Source organism: Danio rerio, chromosome 6, assembly GCF_049306965.1.
Source record: "Danio rerio strain Tuebingen ecotype United States chromosome 6, GRCz12tu, whole genome shotgun sequence".
Classification (NCBI taxonomy): Eukaryota; Metazoa; Chordata; class Actinopteri; order Cypriniformes; family Danionidae; genus Danio; species Danio rerio.
The window spans coordinates 20,807,501-20,835,005 of record NC_133181.1 but is presented as its reverse complement, the minus strand read 5'-3'; the positions used below and the strand labels follow the sequence as shown (position 1 = coordinate 20,835,005).

Here is a 27,505-nt window from a genome sequence, read left to right as displayed (position 1 = left end):
ATAGTTTAACTGCACAGTAAAGCCAGCTGTAACAACAGCATGGAAAGTTGTGATACATTCTGGAATTGATATATTAGGGTCAAAGCTTACAATGATTTCATGAAAATGTGGAAAAAAATAAACTGCTGTTCAGTTTGCTTTGAGTTTTAGAATAACCCTTAGCAGCTTTCTCTTTACTTTCTTTGTATTTGTACACAGATACTTGCATTTTCATTAAAGGACATTAAATTATTAAAAAGTACAAGAAGATTAACATTTATTTTATTTTTATTTCTTTTTACAAGGAGGTTTACTATCAAGACTTGTTCTGAGACAGGTTGAATAACAATTGTAATAGTTTCCTTACACAAAGCTTTCAGCACAACGTAGTCAGTACTGTAAGTTAATATTTGTTTGCAAGCTTATTGTAACATACCTGTTCTGAAAAGGACCAATATATCAGTTATTTCCTAGGAAAGTTAAGTTCAATCAATCTATGACACAGTAGTGCTACCAAAAAGTGATGTTTTCTATAAGCTTCTGTCAAACTGGTGCTGCCATTGCAACATCTATAATTAAGCCATTCCGGTAACACTTTACAATAAGGTTCATTAGTTAATGCATTTACTAACATGAACTCATCATTAACCACACATGTACAGAATTTATTAATCATAATTGAACAAATACTAATGCATTATTAACATCCAAGCCCGTGCTTGTTAACATTAGTAAATGCACCATGAGTTAACATGAACTAACAATGAACTACTGTATTTTCATTAACTAACGTTAACTAACATGAACGAATACAGTAGTAAATGTATTGTTCATTGTTTGTTCCCGTTAGTTAATGCATTAATTAACATTAACTAATGAACCTTATTGTAAAGTGTGACCGCCATTCCAGTGGCTACTAATGCAAAGTGTTAAATTAATCTCTAGATTTCAAGCATTTCACTAGGCATTTGCTCATTGTATCAATTCAACGACAACTATAATTTATTGGATTTATATTATTTCATATAGGGGACCAAATCAATCCGGTAAATCAAAAGCATTGCATTAGTTAAAAGAAGAGTTCAAAATAAATTGCTGGAAATAAAAACATCTAATTTTAGTCAGAGTTCCGTTCGTTCTTTAAGACCTTTTCTTTCAACAAATCTAATATGACCTGCCTTTCCTGACTCTCCAGCTCAAATCGACGTTCCCGTTCTTTTCTTTCTGCTCCAAGACGCTCCCGATCCAGTGCAATTTTACTCCTCTGGATTTCTAGCTCCTCTCTTCTCAATGCCATCTCCTCCTCTCGCAGACTCTGTTCTGCTTCAAAGCGTTTTTCCAGGAAGCTCAGGATCTCTGAGTAGGTCTGGCAGCAGCACTGGCATGGCCTTTTGGCTGTTGGAGCTGTAAGCTCTGCCTCCTCCTGCTCTTCAGGTTCTGGACTGGCTACAACTATTAAAAATGGCACAAATGTGCTAAAATTAGTGTGATTAAAAGCTAACAGTCAACAGACTTTATGCTGTTAGATGATTTACACACATTTACAATTTCATTAAGAGCACAGTGGGTAAGATCTACTGATCAATAATAGAGAACTGTATTGCTCATGATGTCATAAAAAGCAGAGCCAGTTAACCACAAGGATACAGTTCCCTACATTGTCCATGAGCCATATTGAATTAAAAGGAAATTATGACTTATTACATAAGAAACATTGGCTTTTAGTATCAACCCTGCTTTAATACACTTACTGTAGGTTTTAAACAACCCAGAGGAACAATTAGTTTGATCAGGTGTGTTCAATTAGGGTTAAAAGTAAGTTGTGCACAAATCTGGCCCTCCAGGAACTGAATTGGACAAATGTGATGTATATCGTTCTATTATACAAATTCCCAAACATTAAATTATTTTGCTATTTTATTGTTTGATATTGGGACACATTTGTGCTATCAGTAAAAGAAGCTCTAATATTGACAAGATGATCTATACCACAACTTTCATTCCAGAGGGCTACTATCCTGCAGGGTGCAGCTACAACCTTAATCCAACACCCCGGCATGTAGCTTTTTAGTTATCTTAAAAACAATGATTAACTGCGTTTGATTAGTGTGCCTATCTCTGATCTAGCAGAATAAAAAAAGAATGTCTGTTTTTAATTAAGAGCAGGTTGTAATAGTGTATAATATTATTTGTGATCCCCTTTTAAATTAAGCGAAAAACAACTATTATCACTAAAGGTGAGATATGATGTTTATTTGTTCAGACACTTTGTAAACCTGACCATTTATTTATTTTAAATACATATAATGCATTGATAGTTTTCTTCAAGGAATACAAAAAAAGGCTGTACACAAAAGGTCAAATAAAGCTTTATGTAAAATAATTTTTTATTACATACCTTAAATTTAAAACAGTAAAATGGAATGATGAACAAGAATCACTGAATAATATATATATAAAATATATATAAAATATAGCTTTTTTTTAAAAAAGGTGCCATTGTCAGGGTTTTGTCATGTAATGATTTTGTTTTGCCACTAAAGGTCCTCATTGAATTCACTTATCTACCTAGGGAGTACTCACACTATGTGCAGTTGCCTTGAACTGGGCCGAAGCACGCTTGTCCCCCCTTCTGTCTCCCCAAATGGCCCATGTTCACATTGCATTCGTACCCGAGCATGCTTATGTCATCAATGATGCTCTGTTCTGTAAGAAGCACTCTCACTCAGCACTGGAGATTTCTTTAGTTATATCGTTTTAGTCGTTGGGATGCAGTGACACGCAGTCAAATATTTCGCCGAATACATCAAACAATCATAAAGTCCTTATGCTTCAAGAATTAGGAGTTTTGCTAAAGGTGCAGCTGTCGTGCAGTGAGGAGTTTGTGTCTTTAATAATCTACAACATTTTGCGTTCATTAAACACTAAGAATTATTAATAAATCTATATGAAAAAGTCCAGTAAAAGTCACATCTCGTCCTAAGTTTCAGCTCAGGAGCACTTTACACTCACACTACAAGCGTACCGCGCCAAAGCCCAAGTGAACCGCGCTCTGGCACACCTCTTCCAACCGGGCCAGGGTCAGCCAACTGAACCGTGCCTGAGCCTGATTCACCGATTCAAAGCACTCACACTTTTCAAATTATCCAAAAAAATGGGCCTGGGCACGGTTCTTATTCCATAGTGTGAATACGCCCTTAATTTCTTAAGTAATTAGCGGTGTGTATTTAAGTTGACCCATTTCCCTTGCTTCTTTGCTTGGTTATCGGTCCTTGTCAGTCACGTGCGTTTGTTGTGTGTGACGTCACACGTGCGCCATTTTGGTGGTATCGTTTCTATGAACAACACAACAACTCTCGAGAGACAAAACAGCGTCGAACAAGTTTTGTATACATCTGGATGGAAAAACACACGAAAACGGAGAGGACGTTGTACCGCAACAAACTTAACCAAGATGCCAAAGATCGCTATTTTGAAAAACTGTCCTTTATTCAGGACATCGATCCATACGAAATGACTTCAAAACAATGGAGTGCCGACCCCTCGTTGCTTCCTCCTACTTCCTACCTGGACATCGTAAACTACCTTGTTTATGGTGTAAGTGCATACACAAGTGAACAGTTTAGAAACTACAAGTCTTTAGAAGCCCATGGACACTTCACAAACGGCTGGGTACAGGATTTGTACTCATTTCTACAGACAGACTGTGACAACTCAGTTGTAATAGCAAAGTTAAGCTGATAATATTGTAAATAATAATAATATAAATGACAAAAGTCATAGTATTTGTCCAGAATATTTAAATAAACGTTGTTTTGATTACATTTATCGCTCATATTTGTAAAAATACCTTCGACAAAAGCATCTGTGTAATGATTTGTAAATGTAAATATTAGATTGTTGATTTAACAGGTGCTATGTCCTGTTGTCACTGCACATGCATGGCAGGAATAGCAGAAACATGCACACATGTGGCAGCTCTACTTTTTAAATTGGAGGCAGTAGTACGATGTAGGGAGACAACCACTGTGACTGGCCAGCCTGCATACTGGATGATACCTACGAACATTACAAAAGTGGGAGCGGAGGCAGGACACAGAATAGACTTTACTTCAGCAAAGGCAAAAAGAAAGTCTTTAAACAGCCTTTTGAATGGTGACGTTACCAGTGTGCCAGTATTACGGACTTCAGAGAACAAGTGTACGTTTGTCATTGCAACACAGGAACAGTGGGACTCCTTCCTCACGCAGATAGAAAAAGCATGTCCTAAAGCTGCTTTTCTGTCCACCATGCCTTTTTCTTGTGAGCCATTTGTGGACCCTGTACAGCCGTTCTCAGCACCTGAGTCTCTGCACAGTCTGCGGGATAAAAAAATGGACGGCAGTGAACTGTCCGTTTTGCGCCAGCACTGCAAAACCTTAACCTGCAAGGCTGATGTTTCACCTGAGCAGGCACACAGCATCGAAGGACAGACAAGAAAGCAGCACAGATGTGCAAGTTGGTGTCACTTTCGTGCTGGGAGAATTACTGCATCTAATATGCATGCTGTCTTTGTGGCTGACTTAAACAATCCTGCACTATCAACAGTTAGGGCAGTGTGTTACCCCAATACTACTGCAAACAAGTTTCCTGCTACTGCTTGGGGAAGGAATAATGAGGAAAATGGGCGAAAACAGTATAAACTGTGCAATGCCAAACATCATACTGACATGAACATAACAGAGTGCGGGTTTATCATTAACCCCAAGTTTCCTCAGGTTGGAGCATCACCGGATGGCTTAGTGCAGTGTGCTTGCTGTGGAAGAGGCTGCATAGAGATAAAGTGCCCGGGACAGCAAAATAGAGGAAGCATGCAGTGACAAAGACTTCTGTTTGACAGTTGTGAATGGCAAGCTTCAACTAAAAAGATCAAGTCCATATTACATTCAAGTCCAAACTCAGATTTTTGTGGCTGAAGCACAGTATTGTGATTTCATTTTGTGGACTTTAAAAGACTGTGTCGTGTTGCGTATTACACCTGACCCCCAGCTGTGGAGTGCCGTTCTCAAAAAAGCACAGCTATTTTTTGAGTGTGTGTGTCTCCCTGAACTCGTTGGTGCTGCCTTCACTCAGGTTTCAAGCCAGATGCCTCTCAAAGACAGTTTTGTTCCAGCAGAAAATCTCCGCAAGAAACAGCGCACCTCAACAAAACCAAAGATGGGCAGGAGCAAAACAGCTGTTAAGTTGTGGTGCCTTTGTCGTGGACCTGAGAGCAAGGACAACATGGTAGCTTGTGACAATCAAAACTGCAAAACAGTTTGGTTCCATTTTAAATGTGTGGGGCTGCAGCTTGCACCTGTTAAAGAAGCCAGTTGGTTCTGTCCCAAGTGTTCGACTTAAAGTGATATGTGTACATAATATATGACATATTTATATCGCAATACATTTATTTGTGTTCAACAAACGAAAGAGACTGATTAAGGATTGTCAGTACTTTGCGGGCAAGTTGTTTCTGTCCCAAAGTGTTCGACTAAAAGTGACATGTTTACATAATATATGACATATTTATAGCAGAATATATTAATTTGTGTTCAACAAACGAAAGAGACTGATTAAGGATTGCCAGTACTTTGCGGGCAAGATGTTTCTGTCCCAAAGTGTTCGACGTAAAGTGACATGTGTACATAATATATGACATATTTATATCGCAATATATTTATTTGTGTTCAACAAACGAAAGACACTGAGAAAGGATTGTCAGTACTTTGCGGTCAAGTTGTTTCTGTCCCAAAGTGTTCGACTTCAAGTGACATGTTTACATAATATATGACATATTTATATCGCAATATATTTATTTGTGTTCAACAAACGAAAGACACTAAGAAAGCATTGTCAGTACTTTGCGGGCAAGTTGTTTCTGTCCCAAATTGTTCGACTTAAAGAGACATGTTTACATAATATATGACATATTTTTAGCAGAATATAGTTATTTGTGTTCAACAAACTAAAGCGACTAATTAAGGGTTGTCAGTACTTTGCGGGCAAGTTGTTTCTGTCCCAAAGTGTTCGACTAAAAGTGACATGTTTACATAATATACGCCATATTTATAGCAGAATATATTTATTTGTGTTCAACAAACGAAAGAGACTGATAAAGGATTGCCAGTACTTTGCGGGCAAGTTGTTTCTGTCCCAAATTGTTCGACTTAAAGTGACATGTTTACATAATATATGACATATTTATATCGCAATATATTTATTTGTGTTCAACAAACAAAAGACACTGAGAAAGGATTGTCAGTACTTTGCGAGCAAGTTGTTTCTGTCCCAAAGTGTTCGACGTAAAGTGACATGTTTACATAATATATGACATATTTATAGCAGAATATATTTATTTGTGTTCAACAAACGAAAGAGACTGATAAAGGGTTGTCAGTACTTGCGGGAAAGTAACTAGCAAGTACATGCAAATGTTACGGTGAACTTTCAGTTTAAATAAAACTACAGTTTGACAATGTTTACCTTTGAGCAAAGGCACTTCAGTTCTTTAAAGCATTATTTTGCTCAAATAATTACTGTTTACCTTGTGTTTTGTTTGAATATACAAGTGTCTTTTGTGATTAAAACAAAATAATGATAAAAACACATCTTCTGTTATTCTCCTTTTATTTACATTTGTTCATGCATATTTATACAGAAAGAAAAATCACACACCAAACACACTCTAGTAGTTAGGGGGAAAGTAAAGTTACAAAAATGCAAAGGAATTAGCTGTGAATCTATCAAATTTTCAAGGAATTCATTTATACATCTGGCTTCTTCAACCCATGCTGAAACTAACACTCTACTACACAACAGTAGGACACAGGTTTGTAAGTGCACAACAGACAACTTCTTCACCATCACATGGAAGTATCATGTTGATGGGCACAGTTCCTGTTAAGATTTTGTATTTTTGACAAACATTCCCGATTACCCTTTCCACATGGATTCTCAGATGTGCTATTTTTCTGGTCTCCTCCACATCTCTAGCAGCTAGCTGACTGTAACCCTTTGTAAAGGCCGGTAGTTTGACTTCTGCACACAACATGCCAAAAGATTCTTTTATGTCGAAACCTCTGTCAGCCAAAACAATATCGCCTGGCAGCAAATTGTTGAGAAACCCACTATGCTGTGTGATGTGTTTGTCACTTGTACGGCCACCCCAACCTTTTGATAGGAAACAAATTAAAACCTTTTGGTGTAATACCTATCAAATACTTCATTGTGTGATTGTGCTTATAGCTGGAAAACATTTGTGCACGTGCTTTAAGATTTGATGGTTTCTTTGTGAATATCTCAAAGCAGTCAATAATTACTGCTACTTTGTGTCCAAACGATTGCACAAACTGGTGAGGCATAACTTTGTGCAAAGTTTCTCTGTCTGGCCATACAATGGAGCGCTTCAGGTTTGCGTGCAGAAAAGAAATCATTTCACTAAATGTTCTGTAGACTGTCTTTGGTGAAACGTGAAAGAGGTGGGCTAAGTGTTGTGCAGGCAAATCCAGTCTGAGGCGCATAAAGGTTAGAAGCAGCATCTGAAATGGACTAAGAATTTTGTTTTGGTCAGGCATAAGGGGCACCAAAAAGTGAAATAAGGCCATAAAGGTTCCTAGGTTTGGGAGACCGGTGTAGTACTTTACTTTGTCATCATTATTGTTGAAAAATCCTTCCGACATCCTGTATTTGTCCAGTTCACAACGCAGCTGTCGGTTCTCTTCCAAAAGACGGTTTACTTCCACGTACCTGTCAATGCACAATTTACATTCAGTTTGTGTCTCATGTACCTCAGTGTGTCTGTCACCATCTTCAACCTCATGTGTCACATCCTCTTCAGTGTGTCTGTCACCATCTTCAACCTCATGTGTCACATCCTCTTCAGTGTGTCTGTCACCATCTTCAACCTCATGTGTCACATCCTCTTCAGTGTGTCTGTCACCATCTTCAACCTCATGTGTCACCTCATCTTCAGTGTGTCTGTCACCATATTCAACCTCATGTGTCACCTCATCTTCAGTGTGTCTGTCACCATCTTCAACCTCATGTGTCACCTCCTCTTCAGTGTGTCTGTCACCATCTTCAACCTCATGTGTCACCTCCTCTTCAGTGTGTCTGTCACCATCTTCAAACTCATGTGTCATTTCTTCTGTGTCTCTTTCCTCCTCAGTGTGTCTCTCACAATCTTCAATCTCATTTCTCACCTTCTCTGCACGTCGTTCTCCCCCATGTTCAGCTGAGTGCAGTGTAGACTTTATTTCCCCCCTCCTGGTTCGTCTTGCAGAGCGTGCAGTGTTAGTCTGTTTAATTTCTGTGTGGCCCAGATGTAGAGATGGTGCCCAGTCTGGGTCGGTGTCCATCATTTCATAAGCAGGTTGGCCTGCATATGACAAAAATAGAAATGTAATTACAGCGAAACATTGTTCACATAGAAAGAATAAGTACAATAAAGCACTACATTGCTACATAGGGCAGTATGTCACTGATAAGCATAAGGAACCTGATAGGTTTAACGCTTAACCTCTTAAAGTATTAACTCAGTCATAGAATTTAATTTTCTTATAATTGTTCAATTCCTTAAATTAGATTTTTCAACAGTGATTTCCAAAATGATAAAAAAAAAAAACAGTTTCATAAAGCTGAGATGTGGAGTTTTCAAACATTTAACAAAAATGCTCTACATGAAGAAAAATTCTGGAAGGTTTTCAAAAAAAAAAAAAAAACATAAATAAAGCGTTTTACAAGGCATGAGTAAATCAGCTAAAGTCAGTTATAACTTCCGTGAATTTAAATTATTTTCACAATTAGCTTTACTATCAGATTGTAAAATGTTGTACACTCAAAACAGAAGTGTTACATTGAATTAACATAAGCATTTAAAAGCCCAATCAATGATAATCGTAAAGTAGCTTAAAAAGTGCTTACCTTTGTGGAAATGTCGAGAGCAAACATACATATACGGAGATATGTTTGCAAAACATATATTTTTGCGTCTCACTGCAGCAACCCAGGCCATCCGACGTCTCTTTGTTATTTCTGCCACATTCTTTCCATATCCTTGCTTCCAGATGGGAAACTTAAAATATTTGTCGTTGTGATTAATTCTGTTTCCTTTTCGATCGTGCAACTTACTGTTACAGTTCTTAACGCAGCAAGAACGTACCATCGTGTTTGTTTTGAAAATCGCTTAGACCTGCAAACTGCTCTCGCTAACTCTGATACAACACAAATGGCGGCCAACACCCATAATGCAACTCGGCGGTCGCGAGGGTTACGTCACCTGACAAAGACTGATTGTTGATTCTAGCCAGTGTTTGCTGTAAGATTGGCCTTAAATTTTTTAAAGAATTCTTTTCTGAAGTTTTTAATGTTTACCATTTTGTGATAGTTTTTTTTTTTTTTATTATCCCTAAAGTTTTGTGCCTCAGATTTTTGCCTGTTGGCATTTTTTGTACATTTTTGAAATATAGATTTTTTTCTGTTTTTCTAATGCATTTTGACAATGATTTGAAATGTATTTTTTGTAATGAACTCTGAAGAAGTAGTGTCTCACTGTTGGGTTCATTAACTTTCCGTGGCTCAGTGGTGGAATATTAACACTGTAACACCGGAGACCTGGCTTCTAATCCTGACTCTGACAGAATAGCCAAGCCAACATCATGAACCCAGATGCACTATGACCCCAGGATCTTCTTGCCACAGTGGCTGATCATGAATCTACTTTTGCGGTGTTGCCTTTATTGTGGATTATTTGGTCATTTTTGTTCCTCCTGCCCTCAGCTTTCAGGAAATGCTCCATCCCATACAGGCAGGAAAGGACTGTAACGGGAGGTACATCCAGTTCTTCACCTTCCAAATGTGGGTTGCTTCTTCCCATCACAGTCACTTGGGCAGACCAAAAATGTCAACTTCAGGCCTTTGTTGACTCTGGTTCTGCTGGAAACGTCATAGATCTCACCCTAACCAAAAAGTCTTAAAGGGCACTTATGGCAACAGTGTTGCCAGTATTCCACTGTTATAATTTTCAGCCTTTTTAGTTAACGAAAGACATAACAACGTTGAACTAATATACTAATAAAATTCCTTAAACAAATTCTGCATGGCAACTTGGTGAATAGTTAAAGCTGCTGTTAATGCTAACTGAGTATTTAACATTTTGAAAAATTAAAACATGTCAGCGCATGTCAGGTTTGATGTGTTGCCTCTGGCTTGCTTGGTTATGATTGGTTCAGTGTCTCTTCAGTGGTTCATTCTTCAACAGTAGCTATGTTTCCATCCAAAAATGCGAATAAACTTTATGCGCAAAACTGGATTATCACATAAAAGTTGTGCGAATGAAGCATCGTTTCCATTTAACGAGTCAAAGCGAACAAAATCGTCACTTCCTGATTAACTGGCGCCAAATATCAACAGTAAAAACTGCATTTGCTGCAGTAGGAGAAGCTGCATCAATCTTTTCTAAATGAATGCACCTCAGAAGACAATCCTGACAAGCAGTGAGCGGGCAGTGGCGTTTGAAGGTGTCAGACGCGGAGCACAGGCACTCTTGATTCTGGAGGTCATTAATAATATAATAACATTAATACTGAAATGGTAAGGCATTTTATAATGACCAAAACAACATTTCAGATGTTTTATATAGTGCTAAGCCTGACATTTTGTCCATTCACACACATTTTAAGCATCACATGATATTTTTTAACAAAATCACATGAACTTTTTTAATGCGCATGCTGGAGTTTGTGCAGTAAAAGTGTTTCCATCACAGTTTATGCGCATCTTTTCTTTCCGAACAAAAAGTTTATCCTACCCAGTTAGGCGCATAAGTTTTTTATTCGCATTTTCAACAATTATGCGCATCATGGCGTTTCCATCAACTGGTTCCATCCATCAACAAGGTGGATGGAAACATAGCTAGTGACAATTGAATTACACTGAACTGTATCAGTTTTAGGACCAATAACAATTCTAGCCCTTCCCCTTACCCAATTCTCTTTAGCTTAAGGCGTAGGACTAAGGTATAGGGCTAGATGCCCGTTGAAATGGAGATTTTTCAGGACCACACTCGAAACCAAGGGGTAAGAATGTTCAGTGTTACCAACTTAGTTGCTATATTTAGTAACTTTTCAGACCCCCTAGCGACACATTTTTAGAAAAGCGACTAGCGACAAATCTAGGGACTTTTTTGTGTCACTGGAGATTTTTATAGACTGTCATTTGTCCATACTGTTCTGTCCCTACTCTTCTCAATGAGCTGCGGGTGACGCCATCGGCCCCTCCCCCGCCTCAGAGCCCTGACAGGCGGCCCAGTTCTCCTCATACAGCAGCCTCTCCCACCTGCAGCCTGACAGCAGATCACCTCTCTGTGCACCGACGACAAATGATTTAGCACTGGTAGTGTGAAGGTATTCCCCTTGTACAGTCAAACCGATCTGCTTCTCCTTTATTTTAACAATTTAATTTGACCGTTTATTATTTTCTTGTTCACAATCACAGATATTTTAGAGACAATTTCAGAACTTGTCTGAGAGATTACTGCAAATTCACTACACATCTATACTGATAAACTGTATTCAAACAGCAATAAACTTAGGTAAATTGACATGCTTAAATAAATCGTAAAGCAAATATAAATACCTCTTTTATTGACTAAAGGCTGTTAAACAAACAAATGGTAGAGCGTGATGACGTCAGTAATATGCAAATTAACGTATGACGTAATCTAGCATCTTTTTTTAAAAAACGTTGGCAACAGTGAGAATGTTTCCCAGAATACACCAGCTACAGTGGCAACATGGCTGCACACGGAAGTCAGGAGATCCACAAATAAGTATTTTTGTCATTATTATGTATTTTTACAACAAACAAGCATATGTTTTAAAGAGCATATTGTAGGTTAAAAAACTGTTTAAAAAAAAGGTAGAATCGTTTGTGAAAATATTCTATAATACCATAAAATACCATATTAAAATGTTTTACGAAGTGCAAGGGTTTTCCCACTTCCGCTTTTTTTTTCTAACCATCCCGGTGACGTCAGTGCAGGGACTTATCTGACAGACGCGCGCTGTTTACAGTGGGGCAGAGGAGCTAATAGCAGAACTGGTTGTTAGTTTTGGCGTAATTTATCATCATCGTGGTATATTATTGCGTTTATGGAAACTGCACAAACTCCAGCATGTCAACAGATCAAGTCCACAAGTTTCCTCTTGCTATTTTGGTTCGTGAAATGGGATGAATCCGATAAGAGTGATAGCTGACGCGAACAGCGAAAAACACTCCTGGATCAGTCGGAGATGCAGCTCGGTGAGCTGTACACGGTAAGACAACTCGTTCCCCTTCGGGGGGAACTTCAGCACTATAAGTGGATTTGATTGTAAAATCCACGCATTGGGAGGATTCGGATCAGAAGCCGCTTGTCTGGAGAGTATTGAACGGGCCAATGAATGAAATTAATTGGCAGCGTAAGCTTGCGCAGGTGTGCGACATCTGCAATTATCTCAGCATATAAGCACACCTGAAGCCAGCAGACGCCATCCTTTTCGCTTCAGATCCTTTCTGAGTGAGTCGATGAGGGTTCCTCTTGCTGATCAGCACTTCAGAGCGAACGAGTGTGTCTCCCGGTCCAGAGTGGGTCTTCGCGGTGGCAGACGGTCGAGCTGGGTTACTCCCTTGCCTGCGGTTCTTTGGGTCCGGTCCTCCAGAGCGGTGCGTATAGTTGCAAACTTTCCTAAAAGAGCAACACAGTCGTGCAGCACGTCCTTTTCAGGATGGCGCTCCGACTGTGCGTTTCTGGATGCGGGGGTTTCCTGGCTCCGGATGATGGACACGATCACTGCATTGCATGTTTGGGGGTCCAGCATGTTAATGCGGTGCTCGCGGGCGGATCATGTCGTCATTGCGATGCCATGACCGTTGCACAGCTAAGATCGCGGCTAACTTTCGCAAGAGAGCGAGCCACCCCAGTTGCCTCCTGTTCTAAAAAAGCAGCGGGCGCTCGGGCAGATCTGAGGGTTTCAGCGGGAGATAATCCGCCGCCCACGGGCTCGCGGACCTCTCGCTCCTCACGGCGCTCCATCCAAGCTTCGGGTAGTGAGAGTGATCCGTCTAACCAGATGGTAGCTCTCACACTCGCTGACACCGGAGATCAGATGTCCTCCGCGGCATCGGAGGGTGGGCTTTCACTGTCCGACAAAGATCCGGACCCGCTCGCCCCCCCCGGGCAGGTGAGCGCTGTCAAGTCGGATCCTGAAGCGGACATGTTAGCCGGGCTTTCCCGGGCTGCTTCGGCCGTGGGGTTGGAGATGGTTTATCCCTCAGCTCCGCGGCCGGACCGACTAGATGGGTGCTACGTAGAGGACCAGAAGGCGAAGCCTTCGAAGCCTCTCGTCCCCTTCTTCCCGGAAGTGCACAGTAGGCTCACGCAGTCTTGGAGGGCACCTTTCTCTGCCCGTGCTGCGTGTGCCTCCGCCCTCACCGCCCTTGACGGCGGAGCTGCCAGGGGGTATGAGGCGATCCCGTCAGTGGAGCGCACTATCGCGGTCAATCTTTGTCCGCGCGGCACCTCTACGTGGCGGGGTTTGCCCCGCCTCCCGTCCAAAGCCTGTAGGTTGTCTGCCTCCCTCGGAGCCAGAGCTTATAAGGCTGCGGGCCAGGCTGCTTCTGCTTTGCACGCGATGGCCACCTACCAGCGCTACCAAGCGCAGGCGCTGGCCGAGCTGCACGAGGGCGGGTCCAACCCAAGCTTATTACATGAGCTGCGCACCGCGACCGACTATGCTCTTCGGACTACTAAGTCCGCCGCGTGTGCGCTGGGGAGGACGATGTCCACACTTGTGGTTCAGGAACGCCACCTCTGGCTAAACCTGGCCGATATGCGCGACGTTGACAAAGTTCGCTTTCTTGACTCGCCCATATCCCAGGCTGGCCTGTTCGGCGACACCGTCGGTGAATTCACCCAGGAATTCAAGGCGGTGAAAGAGCAGTCGGATGCGATGGGCAATGTCATCTATCAGCGTGGCCGTGAGCCCGCTCCGCCCGCCGAGCCATCCACCTCCGCTGTTCCTCGCCGAGGGCGCCCGCCAACGAGTGCTGCCCCGCCCCCGCCTGCGCCTCCGGCCAAGCGGGCGCGGCGTTCACCTCGAAAGCAGGCAGCCCCTCCTGCCCAGGGCGCCGTTAAGTCCGGTAAACGGACCGCGAAGCGTCCCTGAGACAGGCCATCCGGAGAAGAGGAAACTTGCTCTTTCCCCGCTGGAGGGCGGGGCCCCGATAACAACGGTACTTTTCAGTGCCACCAAAACATCAGTAAAAGAGCACTTTTTCAGTGGCTCACGAGCGCTGGGGGGACGGTCTCCCTTCCCTCAGCCCTCCAGCCCCCTCTCCGGAGTCAGGGTGCGGAGCCAGAGCGAATCGCTCTCCTCCAGCTCTTCCGCGGGACCCTCGTGCTTCCCGGATCAGCACACCCACTCCGCGCTGCCCCACCGCTGGTACGTCAGCGATTGTAGCGATGACTCCATTAGCGAGGGCTCTGCCTGCCTGGTTAGCGCGGGCCAGCCCCTCGCGGTGGCTCATACGCACAATCAGACTCGGTTACGCGATTCAGTTCGCAAAACGGCCCCCCAAGTTTACGGGCGTGTATTTCTCCAGGGTCAACCCCCTGTCCGCCCCTGTCTTGCGAGAGGAGATTGCTGCCCTCCTGGCGAAGGGTGCAATCGAGCCGGTTCCTCCAGCCGAGATGGAGAGTGGGTTTTACAGCCCATACTTCATCGTACCCAAAAAGAGCGGTGGGTCACGGCCAATCCTAGATCTGCGCGTTTTGAACCGCTGTCTGCACAGGCTGCCGTTCAGAATGCTCACGCAGAGGCGCATTCTCCAATGCGTTCGTCCTCGGGATTGGTTTGCAGCCATAGACCTGAAGGACGCGTATTTCCATGTCTCCATTCTTCCACGCCACCGCCAATTTCTGCGGTTTGCGTTCGAGGGTCGAGCGTGGCAGTACAAGGTCCTCCCCTTCGGGCTCTCTCTGTCTCCGCGGGTCTTCACCAAACTCGCGGAGGGTGCCCTAGCGCCCCTTCGGCTCGCGGGCATTCGCATACTCAATTATCTCGACGACTGGCTGATTTTAGCCCACTCGCGGGAGCAATTGATTATGCACAGGGACAAGGTGCTTCGGCATCTCCGCCTACTGGGGCTTCAGGTCAACCGAGAAAAGAGCAAACTCGCCCTCGTGCAGAGGATTTCTTTTCTCGGGATGGAGCTGGACTCGATCACCATGGTAGCGCACCTCTCCGAGGAACGCGCTCGCCTGTTGCTGAACTGTCTGAGGGAGCTCGACAGCAAACTAGTGGTCCCACTGAAGTTCTTTCAGAGGCTCCTGGGGCATATGGCATCCGCAGCCGCTGTCACGCCGCTCGGGTTGCTCCATATGAGACCACTTCAGCACTGGCTTCACGATCGGGTCCCCATGTTGTTGTTTCAACAGACGCTTCCAACACGGGTTGGGGGGCCGTGTGTCGCGGGCATGCGGCTGCGGGCCTCTGGAAGGGTGCCCAGCTGCATTGGCATATCAATCGCCTAGAGCTGTTGGCAGTGTTCCTCGCTCTCCACCGCTTTTTACCGGTGCTGGAGCGGCAACACGTGCTGGTCAGGACGGACAGTATGGCGGCGGCGGCGTATATCAACCGCATGGGGGGTATGCGCTCTCGCCGCATGTCTCAGCTCGCCCGCCGTCTGCTCCTCTGGAGTCACCCGCGGCTGAAATCGCTGCGCGCCATTCACGTCCCAGGCACGCTCAATCGTGCAGCCGATGCGCTCTTACGACAGCTGTTATGCCCTGGAGAATGGAGACTCCACCCCGAGTCTGTTCAGCTGATATGGGCGCGATTCGGGGAGGCCCAGATCGATCTGTTTGCTTCCCCCGAGAACGCTCACTGCCAGTTGTTTTTTTCCCTGACCGAGGGCTCTCTCAGCACGGATGCACTGGCCCACAGCTGGCCTCGGGGCATGCGCAAGTATGCGTTTCCCCCAGTGAGCCTGCTCGCGCAGTTTCTGTGCAAGGTCAGGGAGGACGAGGAACAGGTTCTGCTAGTTGCGCCCCTTTGGCCCAACCGGACCTGGATATCAGAGCTCTCACTCCTCGCGACGGCCCTCCCCTGGCGGATCCCTTTGAGAGAGGACCTACTCTCTCAGGGACAGGGCACCATCTGGCACCCTCGCCCCGATCTTTGGAACCTCCACGTGTGGTCCCTAGACGCGAGGAAGACTTAGGTAACCTACCGACTGCGGTGGTTAATACCATCACTCAGGCTAGAGCCCCCTCCACGAGGCGCGCCTACGCCCTGAAGTGGAGTCTATTCACTGAATGGTGCGTCTCTCGCAGAGAAGACCCCCGAAATTGCCAGATTAGTGTTGTGCTCTCTTTCCTTCAAGAGAAGTTGGACAGCAGGCTGTCGCCCTCCACTCTCAAGGTTTACGTACATCTCCGCTTATCATAGCGCGGTAGCTGGCGGCACCGTGGAAAAGCATAACCTGGTCATCCAGTTCCTTAGGGGTGCTAGGCGAATTAATCCATCTCGCCCCCCTCTCATGCCCTCTTGGGATCTCGCCCTCGTTCTCACGAGTCTGCGATCCGATCCCTTTGAGCCACTCGAATCAGTATCTCTAAGATTTCTGTCCCTGAAGACAGCTCTGCTGGTTGCGTTGGCCTCCATCAAGAGGGTCGGGGACCTGGAGGCATTTTCGGTCAGTGACTCGTGCCTGGAATTCGGGCCGGATTACTCTCACGTCATCCTGAGACCCCGCCCCGGTTATGTGCCCAAGGTTCCTACCACCCCCTTTAGAGATCAGGTAGTGAACCTGCAAGCGCTGCCCCCGGAGGAGGCAGACCCAGCCCTTTCTTTACTTTGTCCAGTTTGCGCTCTGCGCATTTATGTGGACCGTACTCAGAATTTTAGATCATCTGAGCAGCTCTTTGTCTGTTATGGCGGTCGGCAGCAGGGAAGTGCCGTATCGAAACAAAGATTATCCCACTGGATTGTGGATGCCATTTCACTCGCTTATTCGAGTCGAGGTCAGCCGTGTCCCCCGGGAGTTCGTGCACACTCCACTCGGAGCGTTGCATCCTCTTGGGCGCGTGCACGCGGCACCTCTCTAACAGACATCTGTAGAGCTGCGGGCTGGGCGACACCCAACACATTTGCAAGGTTTTACAATCTGCGAGTGGAGCCGGTTTCCTCAAGGGTATTAGGTAACCCTTTGGGGATTGCGGAGACAACTCGGTAGGGTGTTGAAACACGCTTGCTGCGCCATTCTCCCTAACACGGAGGTACGTGCGCCTTTTTTATCTGTCAGTAAAGTTCCCCAGCAGGTGAGCCCTGCAGATTCCTCCGTGGCCCCCAGCACTGACTCAGCGGAGGAGTCACTTGCTGGCCCACTACGTTGTAGGTCTGCCCGCTGGTCAGCCCGCGTTTTGGGTATAGGTGCCTGCTATGCGTGATCCCCACTAGGCGATCCCATATGCTTATTCCGCCACAGTTAAGTCCCCCCCCCTGGGCGGACCCGTGTCTTCCCTCTCCGCTAACCACTCTTTTGCTATGCGTACTCCCCCTTTTTAGGGCTAGTCCATATGTAAATTCTGCCATCTATCCCCCCCTTGGGTAACGGATGGCCTCCGCAGCGTCCTCCCTATCGGGATTGCACGCTTCCCAACGTACTGTCGTATTTCCTAGAATTATCTAGATGCTCACGACTTCCCAAAAAATATATCTAAATCCGTAAAACTTCTGTTGAAGTAGGATAAATTAGGGCCAGGGACACGTTGGAGGACCGCGCCCCCCATGATGTGGGTGCGTCACGCTTGCTTGACTATCTCCTCATCGGGGGTGTTGGTAAGGTGCAGTCATTATGGCGCTTTCAATGGGCTCCCAATGCGTGGATTTTACAATCAAATCCACTTATAGTGCTGAAGTTCCCCCCGAAGGGGAACGTTCGAGGTTACTAAAGTAACCCTTCGTTCCCCGAGGAGGGGAACGGAAGCACTATACTCCGTCGCCATAATGACTGTCCCTTAGCTGTTTGAAAGTCTCTTCAGCTTACAAGGATGGCGTCTGCTGGCTTCAGGTGTGCTTATATGCTGAGATAATTGCAGATGTCGCACACCTGCGCAAGCTTACGCTGCCAATTAATTTCATTCATTGGCCCGTTCAATACTCTCCAGACAAGCGGCTTCTGATCCGAATCCTCCCAATGCGTGGATTTTACAATCAAATCCACTTATAGTGCTTCCGTTCCCCTCCTCGGGGAACGAAGGGTTACTTTAGTAACCTCGAACGTTTTTCGTTTATGTTTGTCAACTTTCAAATCCGTAAGCATTATTCTTTGAGTAATTTGAAGCAACGTGATATTATTAAGCATATTAAATATACTTTTTTAAAGCGTGTAAAAATGTACACATATGATAAGACGGCTAGTAGCATCAGTTTGCTAATATAATAAATGTCTTGTATAGTTACAGCGTTGTGACTTTGTTTGCTTTGGGGTGTGTTTATTAGACTTTGGGAGACAGATGATGACCCGGAGCTGAAGGCTTTCTCTCCACTGGCCTCTCGGTCAACTGTGCTTCACTTTGGCTCACAGAATAACCTCAACTAAGGTAAAGTGGATTTTATATTCGCACATTCGATTAGTGACAGCTTGTGTGACACACTCTCAGTATTGTTTACCATAGTACTTTTATTATAATGACTGAAATCACACGTAAATATGACTTAAAAACCACATTAGCACTATTAAACTGACAGTGAACAATGTTGTACTTTGATAAGTCATTGGCTGCTAACATGATATTAGATATTAGCAAATAATAGTCTTCTGAAATTATATTATTAGGGAGAAAGTCAGAATGTGTGAATATAAAACCAATTTTACCTCAGACATTGAGCTTGTTTATCGGGCAAAATATTATGACCCCTATCGTGAATTATTTGTGCATGGTATTATTTGATAACAAAAACTAGAAGGTCAAAGAATTACTACAATATTTCTATATAATGCAGGCAGGTAAACTCACACTATCTTTGACTTTTTTTTTTTTTTTTTAAATATTGGAAACGTGTTACCATTGACTTCCATATCTGTTTTTCCCACTATAGAAGTAATGGTTACAGATTTTTAGCTTTCTTCAAAATATCTTGGTTTGTGACCAACAGAAGAAAGTCAATAAGGTTTGAAACCACTTGAGGGAGAGTAAAAATATTCTGTCCTGTCAATGAGGAAAGGCACTTTTTATTCACATATGAGGAATATTCATCTTGTAGAAGAAAAACAAATAACATTAAAAAAATTGAAGTTTGTTCTTACATGCTCACTTTATAATGGGTACAGTCTACTGTATATGTGAGATGGTTTGCAGTTCACTATCCAGGGGTCTGCAAATGTGGTTGGGTTTTCTGTATTGTGTTATATTAAAAATCATATGGTGAATTTTAAAATATACAATATTAATAAACATGATTTAAACTTTTGCATTATTTCCCCAGAATATATGCATCAGCCCTCACTGCGTGTCTGACGGTGGACTACTGGAGTTCATCACAGGCTCGACTTTGCACGACATTTGCTCTCCTTTCTAGATCCTTCCAGCGGGTTTACAAGGATGAAGCTGTTGGCATCTTTTTACACAGCATTCACAATTTAACACACATTAAAGACATGATGGTGTGGTACCCACATAAACGTTGGCCAACTTACTGAAAAATAATTTTAGGTTTACTTTTAAATGGGTCAGATGATATATTTTCCTTTCAGTATACACACACTCACACAGATACTTATGCATATATAAAGAGTAAAAATGCTGGTATTAACACTGCTTATGATTTTGTGCTATATAAATAAAACTTGAGTAGCATTAAGAATTTGAACTTGAATTAGGGTTGAAGTTTATTTAATCATAATGCAGATCAGATCTGTTGATCAAATCTTTGTAAATATTTTATACTATTAAAACTGTACTTGTCTTTTTATGGATTGTTGCCTAAATGGGATCTGATACAGATAATCTTATACCCAATGAAAAAATTACAAAAAGAAAAATTAAAAAACTTATTTTAATTGTTTTAATATTTGATGTTGTTTTTATTTTAATACAGAAGCTCTGAAAACCTTTTGTAAAATAAAAAAGAGTTTCCAGTACCTTGTTTACATGTTTCTGCATTATTCCAGACTTTCTGTGTTATTTGTGTTCTGTATTCACTTATCTACTATTAAAAATAGTGTCAATGTGGCATAACTGTGTTAAATGCTCATTAGTTTCTGTTACTGGTAAGTATTAATACTTATAGATGATCAATACTAGCTTTGCTGTTGCCAGATAAGATTTTGTTATCTTACATATCTCTCTGTAAGCCAACACTGGCCTCACCATAAACCTGCTCTGTTCTCCCTAACAATAGAGTTAAATTACACTTATCAGACTGCTGGTCTGTCCACAGGCTTATAATTGTATGGCTGTGGTCTGTCGTTTGTGTGAGTCTCTCAAAATATCTTATCTCGGCATCCAAACGCGCACCACGATCAGTTGTCTTCATAGTGTTTATATCAAGTGTGCCGCAAGCCTACGTTTGAGTGAAGGTTTCGGCCGTTAGATCGCCCCCTGGGGGCTGGCTGCAGTACAAGTCATAAAGCCCGCCTCCTCCGTGTTAATGAAGGAGACTTGAGCCCAAATAAAAAAAAATATTACACTTGCAATAAAATGTCCCGAAAGATAGTTCTGGTCGATTAAGGCACTGGTTATTGTGCTGAAATAGGTGCAGATCTTCATTTTTGTAAACAGTTTGTTTTTAGCAGTAATTTAATGCTGGGCGTGTCATCGTGATTTACAGCTGTGATTGACAGTTTCTCAAAGCGCGGCGTCTGAGCTTCGGCAGGAGACTGAAGTAGACTGAAATGTTATTATTCGATTTCTGTGTTATTTTACCATGACAAAATGAGTTCAGCAGTAAACTATAGTTTCTGACATACATGATCTGGTGGAACGCTGTTTATTCGCTAAGTTCAGGGCTTTTTTCGGGCTTTATTAGTTTGCTGATACACGCCTAGCCACCCAGATAGCAAAACACAGTTCCGGCTAGATTCTCGCCTGCCGGAGACTTATCTCCTAGAGCTCAGACTGACTAATGTTACCTCTGCTGGACCTACTCCGGATGCCTGGACTCACTGCCCGATTCCAGTCCGAGTCAATCGAGCCAGATGCGGCGGCCGAGCGAGCAGGCGCTGCCGCATGCGAGCCGGAATCAGCCCGCGACGCCGCGAGTAACAAGTTATGCGCTGCGGCCTGGAGCTGGCGCGATTGAATATATAAAACCCTCATATTTGTTAACGTTATTACATCCATTTGTGTTGACATGACAGCAAACGCATGCTGAGAAGTTCGTGGGGCGTAGTTGATTTTACATAAAGCGTTTGATTGGAAGCTCGACTCTGCTCATTTTCACGGCTCCTCCTCTGGCTCCATCAGACAGTCCTTCTGCGCATGTCTGGCTTCAATTTCAGCAGTCTTTTGCGACAGTTTGTGCCCGTCAAGCAGGCGTTTTGCCCTCAAGGCGTTCAATGGGAAAAAGGGCTGTCGCGTCGTCCATATTTTTTACAGTCATTGGTTTATATGCGCGAACTCCCTGATCCTACGTCACTTCCGGTCTGGCGATTCAAACGCGGAAGTAAATTTCCGTGACTTAAAACGACTCCAAACGGCTTAATAATAAACTTTTACGTTTATTTTAAAGAAAATCTAATTCTTACTTTACTCTTACACACATTGTCTCACTGGGGTGTCTAACCTACAATATGCTCTTTAACACATTCATAATGGTGTTCGTGTTTTACCATCATGCTTTAAAAAAAATGCTAAAATAAAAACCGCTAAATTTCGCTATCTATAATGCCTAACAAAAACTCCTGTATAGTAATCCCACAACATTCTATCACTCAATGACACTTGAATACCCTATCAGACAAGTCTAGTGGCTAGGAATAAGCTTTTTACAGTGTCTGCTATAATGTTGATGTAGTTTTTGTGTGTTTACATAGATGAATATGGCCACGGTGTAAATGCACAGTAGTTATGATCTTATTGCTACATTATACCATTATGATAACATGATATATGCCTTCACTGATTTCCTGGAAATAAATGCCAAAAAACAATGAAACTGGAATAACTACAGCAGTCATGATAGTCGATCTCATATGAAGCAAGAAAGCACGATGACATGATGACGGGTGCAGGTGCTGTAGTGGTGTTACATTTCTTAGGATAAAATGTTGAAGCCCTTCTTCACAATATCTTAGAAGGGCCCAGGGGAAGGGGTGCAAATATTAGAAATGCACCGATACAGATACCAGTATCGTGTCAATACTTGGATAAAATACTCATACTTGTATCGTACATGAAAGGCCAAGACCACACACCGATACCACTCAACAGTAATTCACTACATGGATATGATTTGTTGTCCTATTTTACTTCAATGTCTTAATTTATAATTAATGTATTATATATTAACAGATTAGTCCCTATAAACAATCTGTTTACAAAATACATTATTAGGGATTTTTAGTCTACTAAAGAATAAACTGAATATGAAATATGATACTTGCTAAACATGAAATACGATCCTTGTTTAGCTGATCACAGTAAACAAGCTAGTGCTCATTTTATAAATAAACTATAAATAAAAAAGGGAAAGAAATTTTTAGTAGTGGAACATTCTGTACAAAAAACTAAAAACTACAGGCTAAATAAAAACGCCTCTTCAGAGCTGAACATCACTGCGATCACTGCGCACGTGTCAGTTTAAAGCTTCTGTAAAGATCAGACAGCCTATGATCGCACAATAAACACTTCATGTAAATATATAAATATTTCCTTAAGTATTGTTAATTTAATATTTGTAACGATATAATCTTGCTTTTGGTTATGTCGATACCGGCTTTGAGCTCTCACGCGCGCTCTCTCTCTCACCAGTGGCAGTTGACCTAGGCCTACAGCTGTGGTGTCTTATGAGTTGTGTTTTAAATGACAGCGAGACATGCTACATTTAGTTTTTATTGTAAAATATACATTTTAACCCAGTACACAGTAAAAAAAAATTTTTAATGACTTGACAATTGATAGTGTATAAAATCATTAAGCTTAAATAGGCCAAGCATATTTTTATTAATATTAAAACACATTAATACAAACTAGCCACCCTTTGGTTTTCTTTTTTCGTTTCCGTAGGCCTATATTTTTTATCAAACAAAAAATGCAATTAATTGTATTTTTGTTTTAATTTTATAAGAATTAATGTAATTATTAGGCTACACAACTTCTACATAACATTGTCTCTGATTGCATGTTTTACAGATATCCTACAGATAGACTTTTTGGCTCAAAGACATTTAGGCCTGTCAATTTTATTGCTGTATTTTGAAAGATTTCGCAAAGGCTTCAGCTATTCTAACTGTCAACTGGTACCAGCCTCAGTTTTGCGACCTGACTTGTGTGGCATCTGTACAATGTCTGGATGACATCGAGAGAGAAAGATGAGATCAGACCTCAGATTCAACATCACAGTTACTTTACTGCAAATTTTTGATATTGGCTCATCTAACTTAACTTTTCATTCGATTAAAAGCCAAGATATTGCCAACTTTCGGTTTTGGAAGAGAGCGGCTTTAGTGATAAAAGACGCACACACACACAGGATACACTCTTTTAGGCCTATTTATTTTATTTTTTTTTTTTTAACATTCCACGCAAAATGATCAAGTGCAAAAAAGAACAGCTGAACTTTGGAAAAAGTGATCGCTGCGGTTGCTGCGATGGTTGCTTTGTTTGGCTTGTCAGTGGCGCAGCATTTCTAAATCACTTTTGTTTTAAAATAAAAAATAAGATTATGTAACCCAATTTATTTGTTTAGTGTAATACATAGTTAATCAGTGTAATATATATATATATATATATATATATATATATATATATATATAGATATATATAGATATATATAAATTATTCAATGCTTTTTCAATTTACGCATAGGCCGATTATAATGTTTAGTTTTGCTTGCAAATACAAAAGATTGTGCGCTTTAGGTTTTTATGGCACTTTATTGCATGTTGAACAAACAATCAAAGATTTTTATTAAATAAGTGCACTACCACAAGATCAGAACAAAAGTTGTATTCTATATTATACTAAAAAATAAAGCCCTGCTATTGTGAACAAAGTTTTTTTATGTTTTATGTTTTCAATTCTTTTTAAATATTTTTTGATGTTTTAAATTTGTTTCTAATTTTTTTTTTTTGTAATTTTTTTAAAGTTTTATGTTAACCATATCCATATTTCACTTGGAAGAAGATATCTACTGCCAACATACTCTCAGTTAAATTTCTCCATGTTGTATTTTGTGAGTGGAGCAGTCTGGAGCGATGTGGGGACACAATATCTCCTGCTGTGATCCTAAAGATCCTCTCAGAGAGGACACTTGTTGTAGTGCAGGTGAGATATTACCTTGCCACATGAGACAGATCTGGCTGTGGCTGTATCATTTTTGACCAGAAGGTCACTGCAGTATCTGAGGGCAGTGATTCAGCGCTGTCCTCAGCTAAGTAGCTCTCAACAATCTTGAAGAAGGTCATGACACCTGATGAGGCAGAGTTGACTTTTGATTTATCAAGATTGTGCATTGCCCTACAAAAGAGGCTTTTTTGCCAACTGGTCTTACTCCCAACTGAGGATGAACTTGTCACGGTTGCAGGTTTGTGCGCTTTTCCGGAGTGTCTGTTTGATCACGTTGGTTTGTTTTTGTTCTCCTCGTGTATTTGTTTTGATCACGTGTGATGACGGCACTCAGCTGGCTTGATGAGCTCACCAGCTGAGGCTCATATTCGGGTCTATATATGGGCCACGTTTTCTGTGTGTCTTTGTCAGTTCGTTATGTGTGCTTATGGTGTACTGTTCTGTCTGTGTGCGTAGGATCTGAGGACTAATTTCTGGACCCTGTTTCCCATTCTGATTCCTGCCCGATCTCTCCTAGCATTAGCACCATTCATTACTTGATTTTTGTTTGACTTTGTCAATAAATATTATTTTTGTTTAACTCGCACTTGGATCCCTCTGAACATTCATTTATTCGTGACAGAACGAACTGACCTTCACCATGGATCCAGCGAGTGCATCACAGATTTCGGAGTTCCTCACAAACAGCAATGCCCGGATCGATCGCCAAGATGAAGCGTTGGCCACCACAGCACAGGCTATCCAGGCCCTGGTTGAGCAGGTTTCACTGCTGACTACGCAGGTTCAACAGCTGGGTTCTGGAGCAGCTCAAGCGACTCCTGCACCAGCCCCGGAGGTGATACCTGCGCCAGTTATTGCTAACGCTAGCCGCTCTGCTGAGCCTCGCCTTCCTCCTCCGACCTGCTATGCTGGAGAGCCGCACTTGTGTCGGTCCTTCCTGGCCAAATGCTCCTTGTACATCACCCTGCAGCCATCCTTGTTTTCCTCTGAGCAGCCCAAGGTGGCGTTCGTAATCACCCTCTTGTCTGGAAGAGCAGCCCAATGGGGTACCACAGCATGGAAGAAAAAGCTACCGTGTTGTTCATCCTTCGATCTTTTCTCCAAAGAACTCAAGAAGGTCTTTGATAGGGCCGCCTCAGGGAGAGAGGCCGCCCGAATCCTTGCTGAGCTCCGCCAGGGGAATCGGAGCGTGGCGGACTATTCAATCGAGTTCCGCACGTTGGCTGCTGAAAGCGGTTGGAACGCGGAGGCACAATGGGACATGTTTCTACATGGGCTTTCGAATCGGCTCCAGGATGAGATCTACTCTTTAGATCTGCCTAAGACGCTGGACGAATTAGTGGATCTGGCTATCCGGGTGGATTCCAGACTGCTCCGCCATGAGAGTCGCTTGAGGCATGGCATATTTCTGGATCCTGTTCCTGAGCTTCCGGTCTCGGCGGTGGCGCCGGAGATGAGTAGCGCTGACCCGGAGCCCATGCAGGTGGGCAGATCCCGCTTGTCCGTGCAGGAGAAGCGCCGTCGGAGAACTGAGGGACTCTGCCTTTACTGCGGGGGGGGGCGGGGCATCGGGTGGCTTCCTGTCCCGTAAAAGACAACACCCATCAGTAGGTAAGAGGTTACTGATGGGTGAAATCAGTTTGGACAAATCCTCTGCGGCGGCCACATTACTACCTGTCACCATAACATTGGGTTCCGGAAGTCAGAACACCCACGCCCTTGTCGATTCCGGGGCGGAGGGAAATTTCATAGACTCCAGTTTTGCTTTCAGTTTTAAACTTCCGGTTATAGCTCTGGCACAACCCATTGCAGTACGCGCACTCAGCGAACTTTCCCTTCCCACTATCACTCACTCCACTAAACCCATAAAACTGATCACGTCTGGAAATCATGTTGAAAACATTTCATTTTTTTAACAGACTGTTCCAACACACCGGTGGTTTTAGGTCATCCTTGGTTGATTCTCCATAAGCCTCATATTAACTGGGGTCTTAATACTAAATTTTTGTGGAGTGAGAACTGTCATCAGTCTTGTCTTTCGTCTGCTCATTCTGCTGTTTCTTGTTCTGTGTATCAGGAGGAGCGCATGGACCTGTCAAACGTGCCCAGTGAGTACCTCGACCTGAAGAGAGTGTTCAGTAAGTCTCAAGCTGCTTCTCTGCCTCCTCACCATCCCTATGACTGTGCAATAGATTTATTGCCAGGTACGTCTCCGCTCAAAGGCAAGTTATACTCTCTTTCTATTCCTGAGAGGGAGGCCATGGAGAAATATATTTCTGATTCTCTAGCGGCCTAGATCATACGGCCCTCTTCTTTACCGGCGGGGGCGGGGTTCTTTTTCGTGAAAAAGAAGGATGGGTCTCTTAGACCCTGCATTGACTATCGAGGGCTGAACAGCATCACGGTGAAGAATACGTATCCTTTGCCGCTGATGTCTTCAGCGTTCGAGCGTCTGCAGGGGGCTTCGTTTTTCACGAAATTAGATCTCCGTAACGCATATCATTTGGTTCGCATGAAGCAGGGTCATGAGTGGAAAACTGCGTTTTTGACCCCCAGGGAACATTTTGAATATTGTGTTCTTGCGTTCGGGCTTTCTAATGCTCCTGCAGTTTTCCAAGCACTCGTAAATGACGTGTTGCGAGACATGATAGATCAGTTTATTTATGTCTACCTGGATGACATTCTAATTTTTTCTCGTTCTCTCCAGGAACATGTGCAGCACGTCAGGCGAGTGCTTCAGCAGCTGCTAGAGAATGGGCTTTTTGTCAAGGCGGAGAAATGCGTGTTCCATGCACAGTCTGTTCCCTTTCTAGGACACATTGTGTCAGTCGAGGGGGTGCGCATGGATCCAGAGAAGGTTCAGGCTGTGGTAAATTGGCCAATTCCGGAGTCTCGTAAGGCCCTGCAGAGATTTCTGGGCTTCGCCAATTTTTACCGGCGTTTTATTCGCAATTGCAG

At 43.1% G+C, this 27,505-nt stretch overlaps 1 protein-coding gene, 1 long non-coding RNA gene and 1 other non-coding gene across 7 annotated transcripts in view; all 3 read right to left on the bottom strand.

Moving 5' to 3' along the window:
- The window catches only part of si:dkey-45d16.4, a 52,810-nt gene that overhangs the window by 13,672 nt on the left and 11,633 nt on the right, over positions 1 to 27,505 (bottom strand). For 2 of the 3 annotated variants that reach the window (XM_073954050.1, XM_073954051.1), the window contains exon 4: positions 1,158 to 1,431. In XM_073954050.1, coding sequence (XP_073810151.1) covers positions 1,158 to 1,431 — 274 coding nt within the window. Of the gene's footprint in view, positions 1 to 253; positions 1,432 to 27,505 lie in introns of those variants that run through there. The other variant, XM_021477096.3, reaches the window with a different exon arrangement.
- Positions 6,404 to 9,702, bottom strand: si:dkey-122c11.2p (si:dkey-122c11.2, pseudogene). 3 transcript variants are annotated; one of them, XR_012407916.1, is made up of 2 exons: positions 8,094 to 8,889; positions 6,404 to 7,958 (listed from the first exon to the last, which is right to left on the bottom strand). It is a non-coding gene; the product is annotated as a si:dkey-122c11.2, pseudogene (transcript). The 3 variants fall into 3 exon arrangements; XR_012407914.1 differs by adding an exon at positions 8,920 to 9,702 and having other exon boundaries at positions 6,630 to 8,374; XR_012407915.1 differs by having other exon boundaries at positions 6,630 to 8,003.
- Positions 19,087 to 25,513, bottom strand: LOC141386254 (uncharacterized). The gene is made up of 3 exons (XR_012407923.1): positions 24,753 to 25,513; positions 21,636 to 23,357; positions 19,087 to 20,570 (listed from the first exon to the last, which is right to left on the bottom strand). It is a non-coding gene; the product is annotated as an uncharacterized lncRNA (long non-coding RNA).